General features: G+C 44.3%; 1 protein-coding gene across 2 annotated transcripts in view; it reads right to left on the bottom strand.

Annotated features, from left to right (window-relative positions):
- The window catches only part of PPP1R14C (protein phosphatase 1 regulatory inhibitor subunit 14C), an 88,755-nt gene that overhangs the window by 9,263 nt on the left and 58,804 nt on the right, over nt 1–20,688 (bottom strand). For both annotated transcript variants that reach the window (XM_047859323.1, XM_047859324.1), the window contains 2 exons: nt 19,878–19,961; nt 18,081–18,113 (listed from right to left, as the gene is read on the bottom strand). In XM_047859323.1, coding sequence (XP_047715279.1) covers nt 18,081–18,113; nt 19,878–19,961 — 117 coding nt within the window. The remainder of the gene's footprint in view (nt 1–18,080; nt 18,114–19,877; nt 19,962–20,688) is intronic.

Below are 20,688 nucleotides of genomic sequence, written 5' to 3'. Positions count from 1 at the left end.
GGTGAATGTTCTGTGTGCATTTATAAAGAAGAAGGCTAACTTCGAGCAGGCCTCTTACCACACGACTTGTACACATGCAGATAAAAAGGATGCCGATCGGATGCCGGCAGAACATGCCGATAAAAAGGATGAACAAAGTGGTTCCCCAGATGCAGTATTTCCACAAGAAAACGATTCTCTAACCACAAAGGGCGTGCTCTTTTGTGACACTCAAAAAAGGGCATTCCTGACTCCTTTTTGACCTTTTCATCCCCCGCTAAAAGGATGGACAGAAAGTCCCTGGTGGGTGTGGGTTCTGCACTAGGTCTGGCACGGGCTGGGCTCAATCTAAAGAAAAGGAAGGGAATGAACAGTTATTGGAGGCCTTCTCTGTGTAGCCTATTGCCATTTTACTATGGTGAATCTAACGTAGTAAGCTTTATCATTTCCATTTTATAGACGGGGAAAATGGATGTTCTAGTTCATTCTAAGTACTTGTCCAAGCTCACAAAGAAAATATTTGAACCCAGGTCTCTTGACGCCAACTGAGCTCAGTACAGAGGCACCAAGTCCCCACCACGTGCCAGACTCTACCCTCCGTGCTGGGGCTCAGAGAAACGGAGAGGCTCTGCCTGACAGGGGCCCCCAGGCCAGCGAGGCAAGCAGACATGGAAATAGGCTCTGTCAACGTGAGACATCGCTAGGTGTGCACGCAGGGTCTCCTGGAGGGCAGACGGTCAGTGCACGCTGCCCTTGCCCAGTCCAGGCCTGGGACCGCTCTTGCCTCTCCCAGTGGACGACAGGCTGAAAGAAGGTCATAATTCCAAGACACTTTGAAAGATGAGAAGCCCTGGGTCAATACAAGGAATCTAGAATCCAGAAGCAGTGCTCTGGAGCCATGGCCCGGCTTCCTCTCCGTCCTCCTCTCTCTCCCCCTCACTCCTTAAAGGAACACCGTTCATTAGCCAAACACCTCTCTACCAGTTTTTAAGACCTGGTCATTCTGGTTTTCTAATGTGGGAAACAGGATTTCAGCTAACCGCCAGAAGTTTTAAAAAGCAAACAGACATTGCCCTGACCCATCATTCGAGACAAGTGGCATCTGTTTTTTAGGCTACCTCAGCAGCTTTGGTCCAAACGCTCTTCAAAATGCTCCCTGACATCCTGAGTCTTCGACCTGAGAGCGTCCCCCAGCGGCAGGGCTCCTGTGGACTGCTGAGGGCCAGGCCCTGAACTGCAGCTGGACGAACTGAGTCACATAGTGGCCTTTAACAAGAGGCTGGGGCCCTGTGTCCCCAGGGCCGTGGATGCCGTGGTGACGCAAGGAGCAAGGAAAGAGAAGAGAAACGAAGATCTTGGATTACAGACACAGGAGGGTCCTTTGAAACAAATACTAAAAAGATCTCAGATGGGTCCCTTCCTACAGAGAGAGAGTTGCCCTCTGCACACACAGCAGGAAGCAGGGTGGCCACGTGGTTAAGAGGGGGACTCTGTAACGGAGCGGGGGAGGGCGGGGGCTGGGTTCAAATCCTTGTGCACCACTGCAGGGCTAGCTATTTTCTCTGTGGCTCAGTTTTCCTCACGGCAAACTGAGAGCGACGATAATAAAATGCCCCCTCAAGGTTGGTGGAAGTATTTAAGGATTTGATGAATGAACAGAGCTGAGACGGGAAGGCGCTTGGACCACAGGCAGCAAGGCCGCAAGTGCTGTGACAAAATCCACGCTGGCCTCCCTCATCCCGCCTGGTCCGGGGTCTCAGTTCCCACAGCACCTGCCTCGGGGACTCCTGCCCTTGACTGTGCACACGCACACACTCAGGCACACACTCAGAGAGGCACATGAACACTCGGGCACACACACACTCAGAGAGGCACGTACTCACGCGCGCGCGCGCGCGCACACACACACACACACACACACACACACACACAGCAGCAGCAAACACGCCGCCTCCCACCCTCCTTGAGCTCCTCCCTCTCCTAACTCCTCTGGATCTTTGAACAGGGCCTCTGTCCCGCTGCAGGCGAAATCCTTACCCTCCCTCCACCTAACTCTCCTCCCTTAAAACAATGGAAAGTTTTGTCTCTTAATAAACACCTTTCTAAGTGACCCTGGGCCCCTCCCCCCACCTCAGTCCTGGGCACCATTTTTGTATCTGAGAATGCCCTGCGTTCACCTCCTTAGTCACGAACTCACCTGGGGACGACTCTTTCCCACAGTGTGCACCTCTTACTTCGTTTAGCATAGTGCCAGGCTCTCCCGGGCACTGAAGGCCTGGCTGGGGTTCAGACACAACTCATCTTTACTGGGCACCTTTTATGTGACAAGCACTCTGGGCAGTTTCATGTACCGTCTCACTTAATCATTACAAGCGTCTGATGACATAGGCTCAGAGAGGTGGAGAGGCTTTCCCCAGGTCACACAGCTACTGAGTGGTCAGACCCGGATTCAAACCCTACATTTAAATAAAGCCATAAGAAACCTGGACTCAGCTCCTGGGAACAGGTCGTACAATTCCCTCACTCTGTACCACGGTGCCCAGGGTGGGGCGGCGGTGGGGGTTGGGGGGGGATCTTTTTTTATTAAGCAACCAGCATAGGTAATTTTAGTCTAATTCCAAACTAAACTAAAATGACTTGAAGTGTGTGTGTGATAGACACAGCAATCTTTTAATTTTTACATATGGGGGAAGGGCTGACCACGTATGTAAAGGACTGTGTTTCCCAGGTAAGCTCTGGTTCCCCCAGACCATGAACCTTCCCTCCCTTCTGATCATAGCCTCTTCCCAGCACATAAATAGCTCAAAAGCCCTAAATAGCTGCCTTCTCTCATAGCTAACTTATAAATTACAAAGGAACAAAAAGAGGAGGAGGAGGGAGCTAAAGGGGGAGAAAGAGAGAAGGAGAAAAGGGAGAAGAGAGGGAAGCTAGAGTGTTGACCTTTCTGCCCACTGGAATCCCGACTCTGTCCGGCCAGCGCTCCTCACGGCCATATGCCCTGACCAAGGTCTCTTCGTTTGACAATGCTAAGGACAACTTCTTTCCTTCCTTCCTTCTTTATTCTCTTCCTTCCTTCCTTATTTTCTTTCTTTCTTTTTCTCTTTCTTTCTTTCTCTTTCCTCTCTCACTCTTTCTTTCCTTTTCTTTCTTTTTCTCTCTCTTTCCTTCCTTCCTTCCTTCCTTCCTTCCTTCCCTTCTGCTTGCTTTTGGTTATCAACTTTATTGAGAAATAACTTATGAACAATAAATGTGAAAGAGTTCTTGGACCCACTTCCAATGTGTGTGTGTGTGTGTGTGTGTGTGTGTGTGTGTGTGCACATGCATGTGAAAACTTCCCCACATCAACAAGCAATTCTGACACCAGCAGGGTGTCCAAGAACTCAACTCAACTGTGACACTATCTACCTGGTGATAAAAGTTTCAGTCCCACAGATGCCACTTCAGATGCCAATCCCAAGTCCAGGTTGTTACCTGTGCTTCTGACAAACTGGCTATAAATCAGGGGTTCCCATGACCCCTTCCTTGGATTTGATTAATGTGCTAGAACTGTTCACAGAACTCAGGAAAACCCATTTACTCACTAGATTACCAATATATTATAGGATACGCATCAACAGCCAGATAAAGAAACCCATAGGGTAAGGTCATGAGCAATGGCACTTCTGTCCTCGTGGAGCCTGGAGCCCAGCACAGTAGCACAGGGAAGCATCTCCAAACCCTGTCCTTGCAAAGTTTTTAGGCAGGCTTCATCACTAGGCATGAATGATAAATGCACTGGCCATTGGTTCAACCTCCAGACTCTCTTCCATCCCGGAAACCAGGGACTAGAACTGAAAGTTCCAGCCTCACGTGCATGGTTGGTTCCTCCGGCAACCAGCCCCAATCCTTAGGTGCTTTACAAAAATCTCCTCATCCACATAAACCCAGTTATGGTAGAAAGGGGCTTGTTATAAATAACAAGACACCCATTTCACCTTTGTGGCTCTGACGCTTTTCAGGAACTGAGGACAAGAGCCCAACCAAGTATTATAGCAGAAGATGTCCCCATTGCTTTATGGCTCGGGAAATTCTGAGGGTTTGGGGAGCTGAGTCAGGAACTGTAAATAAGCAATATATTTTGGTCATCTGAATGACCAAATATATATCTGTCTTACAAGTCACAATACTATAAAATTATACCTATTTAAAGGTCAGACCAGGGCACGTAGGTGGCTCAGTCGTTTAAGCATCTGACTCTTGACTTGGGCTCAGGTCATGATTTTACAGCTCATGAGTTCGAGCCCTGTGTTAGGCTCTGCACTGACAGCATGGAGCCTGCTTGAGATTCTCTCTCCAACTCTCTTTGCCCCTCCCCCACTCACTCTAGCGCTCTCCCTCTCAAAATAAACAAACATTAAATAAATAAATAGATAGATAGATATAGATAGATAGATAGATAGATAGATAACAGATCACTTCCATTACTCTAAAATTTCTCATCTCCCTCTATAGCTCATCCCCCCTCCGCCCAACCCCAATTTTCTATCTACAGTTTACATTTTATGTAACTGGACTATTAATTATGTACCCTTTTTGCCTGGCTTGTTTCACTCAACATAATGTTTCTGATTCACTCATAATGTTGTGTGTATCAGTCGTTCAGTCGTTTATATTGTTGACTAGTACTCCATTGTATGGATGTAACACGATGTGTTCGTCCATTCACCTGCTGATGGGTATTTCGGTTTGTTTCAAGTCTTTGACCGTGGTGAGTAAAGCTACTACGAATATACACGTACAAGTATTTGTGGGGTCATATTTTTTTGTTTCCTTTGGGTAACTGTTAGCAGTACCATGGCAGAGGTGTATAATGCACATTTAACTTTTTAGGAACACCCAAACAGTTTTTGAAAGTGGTTGTACCATTTCACACTCCTGCCGGCAGGAGGACGAGAGTTCTATTTGTTTCACAGCCTCGCTAACACCTCGTGTTCTCAGTCTTTTCAGTTTTTAGCCATTCTAGTGAGTGTGGAGTGATAAGATCCTCCCTTTTCTCTTCTTTTCCTTTCCTTTCCTTTGCTCTTTTCTCTTCTTTCCCTTCCTTTTCTTTAGAGTCTTGCCCACTCTCCTCCACATTGTCTTTGCAAGTCTTTGACTTTCTCCCCTCGCTCCCCTTTGCTGGCCACCTATTTCTACCCCCTGACCTGCAGATGGGACGCTGGTATTCTCCAAAGCTTGGTTCCCAGCCTCCTCAAGGCACGATCTCTCGGCCAGCCATTTCCCTCCTATTCTCAGATCTCCTCTCTGCCTTTACCCCTGAGATCCAGGCCTGCATTTCCTGTGGCCCCCAGATGTCACCACAGGGACGTCACATGGGCACATCCATCTCAAAATGACCAAAAGTAAACATACTGTTACCTATCTCTTCCTCAAACCTGTCCCTCACCCTGAGGAATCCACAGTTTCCATTATTGTGTCCTGAACAAACCACCATATAGATCTTACATTTGCCTCCAAATTAATCTATAAGCTTAATGAAATTCTGAGAAAAATATCAATATTCAAGAAGAGTTAAGACAGTTTGAATAAGAAAATTATGGGGTCGCCAGGCCCTTGCTACGAACTGATTGTAACACAAATGTCACAGTGTGCAGTGATAGACAAAGAGCCAGAAGTCAGTCCCACGTATTAGAAAAATTTGATATACAAGCTGATTACACATCCATCGGGGTAAGGACAGACTGACTGCTCACTAAATGGTACTGGGACAACATGGCAAATGTAAAATTAGATCCCTATTTCACACCGTACACAAAAACAAATTCAAGATGGTTTGAATACCTGGGGGTAAAAAGTAAAAGAGAAAAGTTTTAGAACAAAATATAGGAAGACTACCTTTCAGACACTAGAGTAGCACAAAATCTTTAAAAAGCACAAGCCACGAAGGATGTCATTGATAAATCTGATTTCAACTAAAAGGTAAAGCTTCTGTGCACAAAAGACAACACAAGCAGAATAAGGGGCCACAGTTTGTGAAATATATTTGCAACCTACATAAAGGTCAGAGGATGGCCATCCACAATATATAAATAACTCTTCAAAATCAACAAGAAAAACACAAGTCAAAGGAAGGTGGACAAAGGATTTGAAACAGAAATTCCCACAGATGGAAACACGAGCACATGCAAGAAAAATGTGCTCAACCTCACTAGCTAGCAGTCAGGACAAGGTGTGTTAAAGCAACGAGATATCGTCAGATTGGCAAAAATTGTACAGTTTGGCAACGCCGGGCGTGGGGGTGATGAGGTTAAAAGAGAATTCTCAAATCCTGCTGGTGGGCATGCAAGCTGGCGCACATATTTCCACGCAATTCCATTTCTTGGCATATTCTTTGGACACACTGTGTACATGAGTCAACAGATCCAGAGTTATTTTATGCGTCATTATTCATAACAATAAAACACTGGACACAGCCTACATGAGTATCACCAGAAGAATGGATACGTTACAGTAATACACAGGGACGCTCCACAGCAGCAAAAATGAATGAACCAGAGCCTTCTGCGTCAACACGGGCAAATCTCAGAAATCTACCGTTGGGCAAATAAGCAAGCTGCAGAAAATCTGCAAAACGCGACTTACGCAGTTACAAAGCATGCAAGACCATCTACGTGCAGATTTGTGACTCCTACTTAGTCGCAGGAGCCCTCTCCCTCTGTTTTCCTGGCACGGTGTTCAATACACGGGAGGTGTCTGGCAAAGGTTTACAAAGTAAAGGAATACATGCACGAAATAACTTAATCACACAACCGTGGCCGTCAAGTGAAGGAGCAGAGAGAGGAGACACTAGAATCTTTGTGCACTAATTACGTGTGTGTGTGTACGTGTGTGTGTGTGTGTGTGTGTGTGTGTGTGTGTGTGTGAGGTGGGGATTGTAGAAAGTATCGACTGGCCCCAGCTGCTATGGAGGAAGATTCTAAAGGTTCTCCTTTAGGCGCTGGAAATCTACACAACCTGGGGGAGCTGGGGAAGGTGAGAAGCATTTGGAGAAGGGTGGAGCCTAGCATGCTTGTGTGCACACACGAAAGATCAAAGAAGCAATAGAAAGAAAAGCAACATATCCAGTGCCCCGGTAAACCCGACTTTATATAACACGCAGCCACCTGATTCATGAGAGACTTGGAAGAAAGCAAACAGCCAAAGCATGTTTCTGTGAGGCTGGCCTGGCAGCAGCCGTGAAAGCAGAAGGTCCCTCCTCCCCCTGGAGTGTCTGCCGTGCGGCGCTGTCATGGGGCACGGCATCCCAGTGCCACGCTCTGCTCGGAGCTCTCGCGTCCCCCCGTCCCTCCTGGGCCCTGTGGCTTTTAGCTTCCACCCCCTCCTGCCAGCTCCGGTCTGTGCCAGAGGCGGCAGGTGGACACCCATTCTGTAATTATCACCATGGCCAGGCGTCTGGGACCTTTCCCTCGTCACCCAGTGATTCATCTGTGACGCTCATTGATGATCCTGCGCCGCTCGGTCCAAGACGGGCCCATCAGAAAGTCGGAAAAGGAGAAACCACAGCATCGCTGCAAATCACCGCTTCGTGCATAACTGAACTACACTTCTGTCATTCTTTCAAGCGCTTCGAATCATTTCGAAAGACAAATGAATACCATGCGGTAGCCCTCTAATTAGAAGGGCTTCCCCACAAAAGGGTTTTTGGAAGATACGCCTAACACTGCTGCTCAGTGAATGCTGTCACCAATCTCCATAATTGTGTGGATCATTCAAACTCCCAGAGAGGACGCCCAGCCGAACTCCGGGTGCTCAACCTGCTTTCCCCAAAAACATCACCCGCCCCCGACACGAGTCCAGGGCGGAGTGAAGAGAGAAACAGCAGGTGAAGATCCTGAAAGTTGGGATCTGCGTGGGTCAGTGACTCCCCCGGGTACCGCCCCCTCTCTGTCACCCCAGTCGATGCACCGGTCCCTCCCTTGAACACGCACATTCACGGGGATGGGGGGGTGGGCATCCGCTCCAGATCCTGCGTCTCACTGCCCAGTGACAGCAGAGCCCAGTCAACCTACACAAGTTTTACGGAGCTACCTGACACTCCTTCCCAAAAGTCCGACATCCAGCAGAGGACATGGGGATCAGGCAAAGTGTGATCAGGGAGAGGGAAGGAAGAATTTCCAAATCCACCGAGCTTGCCATAGGTGAGGGCAACGGAAGGGTAGTACTTGCCTCTTTTAAAAGCGACGGCAACACCTGAGAATCGTCCCAAATGGCAAAATGTCCTCACCCAGACAACAAACTAAGCATTTAAAAATCACCCTGTGAATCTTTATCGGCTTGCATATCCAGGTCCCACAGGAGGCCAGACAGGCAGGCAGTGAGTCAGCACTGACAAACAGCTTTGGGTGGGGGGAACGTTGCTTATCTTTTTTAAAATTTTTTTTTAATGTTTACTTATTTTGGAGAAAGAGACAGAATGCGAGTGGGTTAGGGGCAGAGAGGGAGGGAGACGCAGAATCGGAAGCAGCTCCAGCCCCTGAGATGTCAGCACAGAGCGCGACGCGGGGCTCGAACTCCCAAGCCGCGAGATCGTGACCTGAGCCGAAGTCGGACGCTCAACCGACTGAGCCCCCCAGGCGCCCCGAGAACGTTGCTTATCTTTAGAGAGGTTCATTTGCTCACAGTGCACACCAGAACTGATCCTGTTTTTCGTGATGTGTAAAGAGGTTTGTGAATCTGTTACGGGTAAGGGTTAGGGCCTGCTGTTGTTATAATCACTCCTGCCAACATAAATTCCTGAAGGTCTTAACTGCACCCTGGTTGTTTGTCTTTTTTCCCTTCCTTTAACTTAAAACCACCTGACACTATCTTGTCCATTTATTTTCTTGACTATCTGCCTTTAGAGATTAATTTGTTGTGCTGGTGAAAGCAGCCCCGTTAATCTATTTTAGAGACTCGGACCACTGCTCATGGACTAATTATTTTGTACCCAAATCCTCACCTTTATTTGTACACGGCAGAACAGTTCGTTGGCCCTCACCGTATTCAACCGTACTGGCCTTTAATTCTTCCTTCATTTACTAACAGGCCTCTTAGAACCTGTACACTTGCTACTCAGAAATGTCAACTAAAGTCCACATAAATAATCCCACCACAGTAAATAATCAGTGGAGGAAATCCAGCACAATTATAATCTCTTACTTTATAATCACTAGGAAAGCTAACTTGATCGAGGGTCCCATTAGCAATGAGGGAGAATCTTATTTGCTACAAACACCTGAATCTTGTTAAGATGAAATCTTACTGAATTTACAAACTGTGAGGTTTGGTTTTTAATTGTGACTCCCTTTGCTAAAGATACAGAAGTCCAAAAGCCAAGTGTCAAATTGCCTTTAATTCGTGTTCTTTCTTCCGTCCAGATAAGTCTAAACACAGGAAGAGAATGTGGCACTATTTATAACTGGGGTTGATCAGCTTTTAAAACATGATCATTCATTCTGAATGTAATGAAAAAAGAAAAGGTCATAAAATCACAATCAGACGTTCGAAAATGCCAACCGTTTAATTTTTTTTAACATTCATTCATTTTTGAGAGAGAGAGAGAGACAGAGCGTGAGTGGGGGAGGGGCAGAGAGAGAGGGAGACACAGAATCTGAAGCAGGCTCCAGGCTCTGAGCTCTCAGCACAGAGCCCGGCGCAGGGCTCGAACCCACGAACTGCGAGACCGTGACCTGAGCGGAAGTCGGACACCCAACCAATTGAACCACCCAGGCGCCCTGAGAATGCCAACCACTTAAAGGTCCACTGTCCTTTAAAGCCTGTATGTCCTCCATCATGTGTTTTTAAAAAACAACAACCATTAATTACTGGGGGAAAAGCATCCAAAGCAAGACCCATGGGGCTCTTCCTATAATAGCAGCTCCTTCTTTCCTTGGGTCACAATTATTGCTGTCATCATCATTTTCACTATTTTCACGGTTATTCTGCTTCTAAGAGTGTGCAGTAAAGAATTTCACTTGCCCAGAAAGAGGGCTAGTCTCTGCCCTCAGCTCCTGGAGGGTTCTAAGCTCTTAGAATGTCCGCTTGATAAAAGTGTCTTTGTTTACCTGGGGGCCTTGGGCCATGCTGGAGAGTCTAACAAGGTGACTTAGGGTGGGGGCTTTGGGTCATCTGATGTCAGCTCATTATACCAAGGGACTGGAGACTGAAGTCGGCCACGTGGGCAGTCTACTGTGTCTCTGTGACCAAGTCCCAATAAAACCTCTGGGCGTCAAGGCTCAGGTGAGTTTCCCTGGTTGCCAATACTCTGAACACATTGTCACACATCAGAGCTGAGAGAATCAATACTCTCCAGGACTCCGCCAAAAAAGGACAGCCGGAGACTCTGTGTTTGGAACTTTGCTGGACTGTGCCCCACATACCCTTCCCTTGGCTGATTTTCATCTGTAACCACTGACTGTACAAAAATGAAATTATGGGTATAGAAACTCTCAGTGAGTGCCATGGGTCCTTCCGGAAAATTATCAAACATTACTATGGTCTTAGTGACCCCTAAACTTACCATTGGTGTCAGAAGTGAGGATGGGCTTACAGACTGCTCCCTAACTTTGCAGAGTGCTGAATAAAGACCAAAAAAGAAATGCAGAGGTTTGCTCTATGACTGCATGCCTTTGGAAAGTTTACCTAACCCTTCTGGGTTGATTTTCCTCCATCAAGACAATCTCTTTTTTTTTTTTTTTTAATGTTTATTTTTGAGTTGGGGGGGAGGGTTCAAGAGAGAGGGAGACACAGAATCTGAAGCAGGCTCCAGGCTCTGAGCTGTCAGCACAGAACCCAATGTGGGGCTCGAACTCACAAACCATGAGATCATGACCTGAGTTGAAGTCGGACGCTTAACTGGCTGGGCCACCCAGGTGGCCCTCCATGAAGACCATCTTAATCAGATTTAAAAATATTCCAGAGAGGAGCTTGTGCTGACCTAGCGAGAATTCACAAAAAGGCAGTGAGAAATAGAGCACAAATATGGGTCCAAATGCTAGGTCCAGCAACACCTGGCTTCTTGTCCGTGGGCAGAGGGGTCCTGGTGCATAAAAAGCCCTCGTGAAAGTGTGCGATCAACTGGCATACTGGGATCAAAATCCTTTTGGCTACTTGGAAAAGTTACTCTTCTTTCTGATTAGTAAACCCCAATCCTTTATTACTCACCTGCCTAATTACGCTCAAACATAGTAAGGCTCTCCTAGCCAATGGCTACAACCACTAGAATGTCATTTGCATTGATTTCAGGCTTACTTTGAAAGCTCCCAGTTCTCTCACCGTTCAGAAACATTGTTCTCAGGGTGACAGCTTCCAAAGGGCCTATTTCAGCTCATTCATCCAGCATTCAAGCTCTCTTCCTCATCCCAGCTCCAAATTGCAGTCTTTTTGGAGGAAACCCCGTGAGAGCCCGGAAGAAAAGGTTCCTCTGCAGGTGGGCACTATGACCCATTTAAACAGAGTGAAATGGCCACTTCCTTGGAGTTATCACGTATGGATCCCCTGAAGTCACATTCCATTTGGCAATTTGGTAACTCACTTAGAAAACCATGGGATAAGCAGACACCCTGGCAATTCTGTCCTTTTATTCTGATTTTAATACCCTTTAAGCACTTAATTCTCACCATAGTTAACTGTGAACTTAAGAGAGGCTGGTTTTTTTTTTAATTTTTTAAATGTTGGTTTATTTATTTTGAGAGAGAGAGAGAGAGCATGAGTGAGGGAGGGGCAGAGAGACAGAGAGGGAGAAAAAGAATCCCAAGCAGGCTCCGTGATATCAGCACAGAGCCCAACACGGGGCTCCATCTCATGACCTTGAGATCATGACCTGAGCTGAAATCAAGAGTCAGACGCTTCACCAACTGAGCCACTCAGCTGCCCCGAGAGACTGTGTTTTAAATGGGCACACAGGTTCACCGCTTTATTGAAGTCCCTAGATTAGTTACAGGCACATAGATGTTCAACAAACATTTGCTGAGCAAACGAAAATGCCAAGGTGTGTGTCCTCTAGTCGCACATAGCCTGTGTTGTAAATACCCAGTTTATATTTTGTCTCCACTGCAATCAGCTCAGAACAGGAGCTCCGAGGGCTTCCATGCACCTCCATGTGCATGTAACTGAACCATGTTTTGCAGGACAGGTTGAAATGCTAAATGGGAGACAGAGCTGATGTGAGCAGGATAAGTTAACAATGGCGCCCACAGAAGTTGGTCAGAAAAGCAAGATGGAGTCACCATGATACCACAGAGAAAGGAGATCCTGCCTTCTTCCCGTTGACACGGGGAGAACAACCAAGCAGGCCTGACTTTTGAGAAACGCCGGTCAATTTCTATTTGCGAACCATGATTACACATCCATTTCCTGCACTATCCTGGTTCCATGACATTTCCATGACCCAGACGATTACTGGAACCCAATGAGATGCCTCTCACCACCTACTCACAGACTTAGTCATCCTGCATGAAACCCTGACGCATATCGACCTACGGACGCTGATTGCCGAAATCATATGCAACATCGTAACCTCTCTTTCAAATAATGAAATAAATGCACAGGAAAAAAATATGAGAGCAATGGCACAGCCACTGTCAACTATAAAAAGAGATGTTTAGAAGTACACTGACTGGACTGACAAGTCCCCTAACAGATGGTAAGACAGACCCCTCGAGCCCGTATTAAATACATTTTCTGTCCACCATATCAGTACAAGGGAAGTGCTCCTATGTGACCCTAAGATTTGAAAACCATGCAGTGTAAGAGTGAGAAATAAGAAAAGAAGCTCTTTTCTAGCCCGGCTAACTGGCCCCAACACCTTACCTCAGAGTTCTATGATGCCCACCCGGCTGTCACTACTGATCACTCAAACCCATGTAAGAACCAAAATTAAATTACTCCTTCTCTTCTTGCCTTCTATAGAAGCCTTATTTTCCTACATTTGAATCGGCTCTATTTTAATGGCAGCCACATCAGAAATGGCACTTACTCAAGGGGAAAAAATTAAAACACCATTCTTACCAATCCATCACAAACACCACAAACAGTGTGGTGACGACAATTACGTCGCTATGTTTTGAAGGGTCCGAGTCAGAAAAGATGTGCGCATCAAGGGTCCACAGCTGGGAATGTGAACCGAAATTGGGAAAATACAAGTTCTTTTCTGATTGGCCAGGCTCCCACATAAAATGAAACCGTGGGCCCAAAGCATGTGACATGAAATTAGCACATTCTGTAAGGTGTACTCTTCAAATTGAATAATTCAAGAATATCACCCTTGATGAACTGGGGCATTTTGCATGTTTAATATGTAATGGGGAAGTATTACCTTGTAAAGAACCAGACTCACCTAGCATGCTTACCCTGACTTCTCCAATTATTAACTGTATTACCTCGGGCAAGTGACAAAGCCCTTCTATGTCTCAAATTCCTTACTCGATAACAATTCCTCAACCTCACAGCTTTGTTGGGAAGAAGAAATAAGTTCATACATGTAATCTATTTAGATTAGTCCCTCGCATATGCTTAATTATTCAGCTATTATTATTGTTACTGCTAAAAATATTATCAGTGCAAAACCATCAGAGAGGAGGAAAGGGAGGCTCAGACAAGTTGAGAGAATTGCTTAAAGTCACACACACGTAGTGCTGGTGTTGACATAACACTCTGGTCTTGAAGTCCAGTCTTCTCGCCACCCACCCCACCTCTGCAAAGAGGCTATAAATAAATATCCCCGAATCAGCAACGACGTCTTCCTTACATTGCTAACTTCAAAGTGACATAGAATTGTATGCAAAATCCTTTGATCAAAAAATAGCACCTCCAGAGAGGACTATTTTAAAAAGAACATCATGAATCGGTAGGCACTTAGTTGAGATAGGACAAAGTCCTTTAATGTCCTAAATGTGTTGTCACGTAGTTTAGGAAGCCAGACAGGGGGGGAAGAAAGAGCACAAGATCGGGTGTCAGAAACTCGGGGTTGAATCCTCCCTTTACTCACCGCCGTGAACTCACAGACAAGATAACCCAACTTCCTTCTTCAAGTGCTTGCGAGGGTTAGATAAGATAACGCTTGTTACTGCAATGCGAACTCCAGCGCTTTGGAAAAATAATAAGCTGTGGTTTTTGTCGTCACAAGGCAGGTGCCAACCTTTTCTGAAACGACCCTTTAACGGATGAGTGAACTTATCTGCAGTTCCTTAGCATTTCACACCATTTCCATCTCCAGAAACCATGAGCCAGAGAACACAGATGTTCGCTTGTCAACTCCACTGCCTGCCCTACTTTCTTCCTCTAGAACTCCAAAGAACATCCAAATATTACCTGCTTTCATCTCTTAAACCTCCTTATAAAAACCAGATGAGGAGTACTTTTGTTCTGGGGGAAGCAAGACTCCCCGTCTTCACTTAACTGCCGGGCTGTTCACAAGTGTGAATATTTTGCTTCCCGGATATTCCCAACAACTGGAGGCGAATAGGGCCCATGAAAAGTGCAACCTTTCTTACCTAACTACCAGACCCTGAACTGTCCCCCTGGGACAAGAAGTAAAGAAGGTTAATGATTCAGTGAGTAACTGACATGTCTACACCTACTAGTCTAGATCCACTCTTGGCAGCTACCCTACCCCTCCCAAATAACACGTTAATTCAGTGACACAATCCGTCACCTTTCTGATGACTAAATCCTAATGACCTAATGACTAAATCCTACTATTCTTGTCTAACCTTTCACAACAATTTAATGTAAGTGTCCAAATAGCTTCTCATTTTAACCCTTATGTTAATTCCCAAAGTAATTATAAATCAAGAAGCTCTTTTCCCAAAAGAGTTCGTGGTGAGGTTGCTTGCCTCCATCCTGTCCTTGCTTCCAGAAGGCGTCTAATCAAAGTATCAACTCTTCAAGGAATTTAGAAAGTCAAACTCTTAAAAAAAAAAAAAAAATCTCTCCAGTAGAAAGCTGTCCAAATAGTGACATTTTGAGTAGCCCCCTTGTTCCGTACACACACATATCGCCGAAAAAAAATCTGGTTTGCAACCTGGTCACTCCACAGTGAGACCCGCCAATGGACAAGCTGTGCTCACACTACAACAGATTCAATCAGCTTTCTGGCTCCTAACACTCAAACGTGGACACACTGCCAAAAGTCAGCAAAGACAAATAAAAACAGAAAGAAAAAAGGTGAGATTCAGAGAAGACAGAGACAATGCAGAGGACCGAAAAATCTTAAAAGCAAAAACAAAGAAATCAAACATTTGATTAATATTCCCAAAGAGAAAAGAAATGCATCCACAAGACAAGAAATATGCAAACAGAAAATGCACCCCCAAAACAAGAAATACGGAAACAAAATAGTGAACAGAGATCAAGAACGTGCTCTTGAATATTAAAAATAACACAGCTGAAATTTTAAAATATCACTAAAAAGACTGGAAGATAAAGTCAGAGATATCTTCCAGAAAGTAGAACAAAAAATCAAAGAGATGGGACAACAAAAGGAAAAAGATAAGAAATTAGAGGCTCCATCCAGGAGATGTAATATCTATATAACAGGAGAGACAGTATTATAGGATACTAAGGAAGAAATTCATAAAAATCATAATAAATAAATAATAAATAATAATTTTTTAAGAGCTGAAAGACATAGGTCTTCAGACTAAAAGAGATTGCAAAGTACCCAGCCATGAATTAAAAATGGACCCACACTGGGGCACCTGGGTGGCTCAGTCAGTTAAGTACCCAACTTGGGCTCAGGTCACGATCTCACAGTTTCTGAGCTCAAGCCCCACGTTGGGCTCTGTGCTGATGGCTCAGAGCCTAGAGCCTGCTTAGGATTCTGTGTTTCACTCTTTCTCTGCCCCTTCCCCTCTCGTGTTCTATCTCTCTTTCTCTCTCAAAAATAAATAAGCATTAAAAAAAAAAAAGAGGACCCACACTAAAGCATATCACTGTAAAATTTCAAGCTAAGGAGATAATCCTAAAAGTTAATTGAGGGGGGAAATACAGGTCACATACAAAGGTCTGAGAATGGAAGTGACATCAGACTTTTTAATACTAGAAATGACAAAATTTCTAGTATTAAGGTGATGCCTTAAATTTGAGGGTTTTTTTGTTTGTTTTCTTAAGTTTATTTATTTTGAGAGAGAGAGAGAGAGAGACAGAGAGACAGAGAGCGAGTAGGGGAGGGGCAGACAGAGAAGGAAAGAAAGAATCCCTAGCAGGTTCTATACTGTCAGCACAGAGCCCTACATGGGACTCAATCCCATGAACCATGCAATCATGACCTGAGCCAAGATCAGGAGTTAGGACACTTAACCGACTAAGCCACCCAGGTGCCCCTTAAAATTGAGTTTTAATAATGACTTTTATCCCAGAATTCTATGCCATGCAAACTATTCATCAAGATGCATTTTCATACATGTAAAGATTCAAAAAATTTACCTTCTATTCATCCTTTCCCAAAAAGCTACTAGATGATGTACTCCCACAAAAATGAGTAACACTGAGATTTAAGAAACAAAGCATCTAACAAACAGAACAGCAGTGAACAGAAATCTCAGTACAGTTAGCTACTCAGTAGATCCAGAGAATAACTCCTCTAGATTGTTTCATAGGAGTGTCAAGAGGAAAGTCTGGGGTGGGGGCATAGTAATGATGGGTTTGAGCATACAGAAAATATACTATATGTTTGACAGAGATCTTGGAGAGTTCAACAAAAAATAGCAATAGGTACTAGACAAGATAAAAGACAAGATAGTTACCAATTCCAGGAAAAACAAAGGGTTATACCACAAAGGAGCCATGGTCATATCTCACTGTTTGGCTTAGCCCTGAAAAATATTTCTTTAAATCATAATAGTATAAACCTTGACCACTGATTCAACAAAATACTGGTCAATAACTTTATTAAGGGGATGGGAGAAAATAAATTTTGCAGATAGTGAAAGAACTACCATATTTCCCCTTAAGCCACTAAATGAAAAAAAAATAGTAAATGAATATTTGGGGATATAAGAATAAATAATAGGAAAACAGCCTATACAAATATATATATATTTGTATATACATATATATATTTGTATATACATATATATATATGTATATACATATACATCGTGTAATATATATATATACAAATATATAAATCCTGTAATACATATATATACCAATATATAAATATAAAATATATACCTTTAGGAAGAGGAACTCAGGGATGGGAAAGGCAATGTTATTTTTTCTTTATAAGCCTAATTGTATCTTTGGCTTTCAAAACTATGAATATATATTACATTAATTAAAAAATATATTTAATAACTTTAATTTTTAAAATTAAAATTAAAAATCTCTGAGTGTGAGATGCAATCAACGTAAAGGAAACAGAAATTGTAAGATTGAAGCTCAAATAAGCACTTGGCCTCAAGCCAAATGATCACAAAACACCCTAGTCATTTAAATCTTACACACTTTTGTGAAAAAAACATCTAATGCATCTCCTAATTTTTCTGATTGATCACAGGAACAAATGAAAAGGACTTCAATTACCAATCTTTTTCATAACTGATCAAATCCTCAATTTCTATACTGTTTGTACCTTCGCTCTTTAGAGTATATATGAAACGCTCTGGTCTAATCAAACTAATATCCATTGTTCTTTACACTAATATTTATACACTTGGTGATAAATATACAAACAAGGCATAAAATTTCTTCTTCCAATAAAAGTAATTCTTTTGAACGACAGAATTTGCTTTTAGCGTCTCGAAACTGCATATCTATACACTAAAAGAATGTATTCTCCAGTTATAAATCTGAGGCTTTTGCTAAAATGATTCCAAACCCTCTCACGAGTACCTTTGAATTTGGTTTCTATCTAAAAACAAGCAACACACCCAATTCCATTTGTTTTGAGCCTTCCTGAACCAGACATGCTTCGGCACACACTTAAGGAAGTTTAATACTGCACTTCACTTGCGGATAGGAACTTCTGCTTAGTGTACACATAACCTAACCCATGAAGTGCTGTTTAGCTTTAAAAATACACAGACTGATTTCATAACAACGATTTCAAACACGGCATTTAGGAAAAGTGATTCGTTTACCTCTGTTGGTTTGTAGCAGTCTACAAGAGCTTCCTAGAAGAAAACACACAGAAGGTAAGTTTGATTATCTTAAAATTCAGTATCATTTAAAAAGTGAAGTGAGAGGAGCCTAGGTGGCTCAGTCGGTGAAGCGGCCGACTTCAGCTCAGGTCATGATCTCACAGTCCGTGAGTTCGAGCCCCGCGTCGGGCTCTGTGCTGACAGCTCAGAGCCCGGAGCCTGCTTCGGATTCTGTGTCTCCCTCTCTCTCTGACCCTCCCCTGTTCATGCTCTGTCTCTCTCTGTCTCAAAACAAATAAATAAATAAAAACATTTTTTTAAAAAGTGAAATTAAAAGTCCTTTTATCTGTACGGTATTCTTCTAAACATGGGCAACCCAGATTTCATAGCGACAATCTAGAATCACACTTCATTTCAGCAGCTGTTGCTCATCTTGAAGATATCAAAAGTTGTACCTTCCTGCGCAGGACTGCCTGGCACCCGTCAGAACACAAACGCACACCTCTCCTCTGGGCTACCAACTTGGTTAATAATAAACTGTGTACACTGAAGTTGAGACAGCCTGTGGGAAATGGTAAGAATCACCCTGGACGTGGAAAGCCGGGCACCCGGCTGTGATTCAACCACAACCCACCTTGTCACACCTCTGCAGGTCTCAGTGTCCTTGCCTGGAAACCAAAGCGGGTGGCCTGACGGTAGCTAAAGCCCCTTTCAAGTCCTCTATTTTATTGTTTTTAGTTTATTTATTTTGAGACAGAGAGAGAATGAGCTTGAGTGGGGGAGCAGAGGGGGAAGAGAATCCCAGGCAGGCTCCGTGCAGTTAGAGCAAAGCCCGATGTAGGTCTCAAACTCACGCACCATGAGATCATGCCCTGAGCTGAAATCAAGAGTTGGATACTCACCCGACTGAGCCACCCAGGCACCCCAAGTTCTCAATTTAAAAAAAAAAAACCTTTTTTATGTCACTATATTTTCTATAGAACTGGTGCCTGTTCTGTATTCTTTTAATTTTCATAACTAGATGCTATCATTTCCCAACTAAATTTACCAAAAACAAATAATCATTAAACTGAGACTTTTCACCACTCAAGGGACTGGTAATTATTGACACATTGAACACATTAATACATTAAAATATGCCCTTTAATTGCCTTTAGAGATCATCTGCCATTGGTGATAACCAACAGCCATTAACAGTAATTATCAGTGAACATTAAGAGCAATGACAAGCCAAAAGGGAAATAATGTTGTATTGCTCTGGACTAAAGAAACATGGGACATCTCAGTATCCATTGTTGTACTAGAATGCTAACAGGTGACTATCCTCTAATAAAAGACCTGTTATTAAAGAGAATTATGTTGTAAACGATCTTTTCTAGAACTCTCATTTCATGGGTGATATAATCCATAACCGTGAGACCAGAGTCCTGGGCTTGGATACTCCAGGTCTGGCTCAGCACCTCCCCCTTCTCATACAATTGTGGGGCGTCGCCCCCTTCCCCGGCAAATGGGCCTCTGGAGGTAGAACCAGCTTTTGTTCCAAGAAGATGTTGGCTACGGAAGCTCACACCCATTAGGTGGTTTGAGAACTGACTGTAGTCAAGAGCTGCTTTACCATCAGAGATGCAGTTCGTGACAGTGAACACCTAGCACTCCATCGCTCTCCTCTCTGCAAACTGTCAGTGCTCAAGTCCTGGTGCCAGCCCTGCCGTAGGGTGGGATCAGCACATGCCCTGGAGATCCGAGTGCATTCAAGCATCCATGACCGGCAAGTTCTAGATTTTGAAAGCTGCTTACCCGTAACTTTAAAGCTCTCTCTTCTTCACTGTCTGCATCAAGAAGGTCATCAATGTCAATTTCTACTTCTGGCATTTCTTCTTCCTGGGGGGAGGGGGGGGACAAATGGGAAGGCATTCTGTTTAGTGAGAAACTACACTGTACCAAACCAATTCAGTTAAATAGATGAGCAGATCATCAATTAAGGGAGGGGGAATCAACATTTGGGGGGAAAGAAAGACTAGAAGAGGAGGGAAAGGAGAAGAGGTAGAGTAGGAGGAAGAGAAAGAAGGGAGAAACGGGAAACCAGGAGAAAAAGGAAGAAGAAAAGGGAAGAGGTAAGACAAAACAAGGAGGGGGAAAGGAAGGGAGGGGGGAGAGGGAGCAAAGAAGATTTAAGAGTTCCAAAGCAGTCGAATGTAACATTTCAAAGATAACAATTTCCTACTTTCTGGCAGAAGACTGCGATTGTGACAATCATTGGGGCTCAGCAGATGACAGAGCAGTGAGAGCTGCAGTTTCCTATCCAACATCTACTCTTTGCTTGGTGGCTACCGGGTCTTTTTTTTTAATGCTTATTCCTTTTTGAGAGACAGAGACAGAGCACAAGTGGGGGAGGGGCAGAGAGAGAGGGAGACACAGAATCCGTAGCAGACTCCAGGCTCCGAGCCGTCAGCATGGAGCCGGATGCAGGGCTCGAACTCATGAGCCGCGAGATCACGACCTGAGCTGAAGTCGGACGCTTAACCGACTGAGCCACCCAGGTATCCCTGCCTGATCTTTATTCAGGGTCCACATCTCCCTTCACAGCTCTGGGTCTGGGGAACCTGAT

This window comes from Prionailurus viverrinus, chromosome B2 (genome assembly GCF_022837055.1).
Source record: "Prionailurus viverrinus isolate Anna chromosome B2, UM_Priviv_1.0, whole genome shotgun sequence".
NCBI lineage: Eukaryota > Metazoa > Chordata > Mammalia > Carnivora > Felidae > Prionailurus > Prionailurus viverrinus.
The sequence above is the reverse complement of the archived record's forward strand: the minus strand, read 5'-3'. Positions and strand labels throughout refer to the sequence as shown.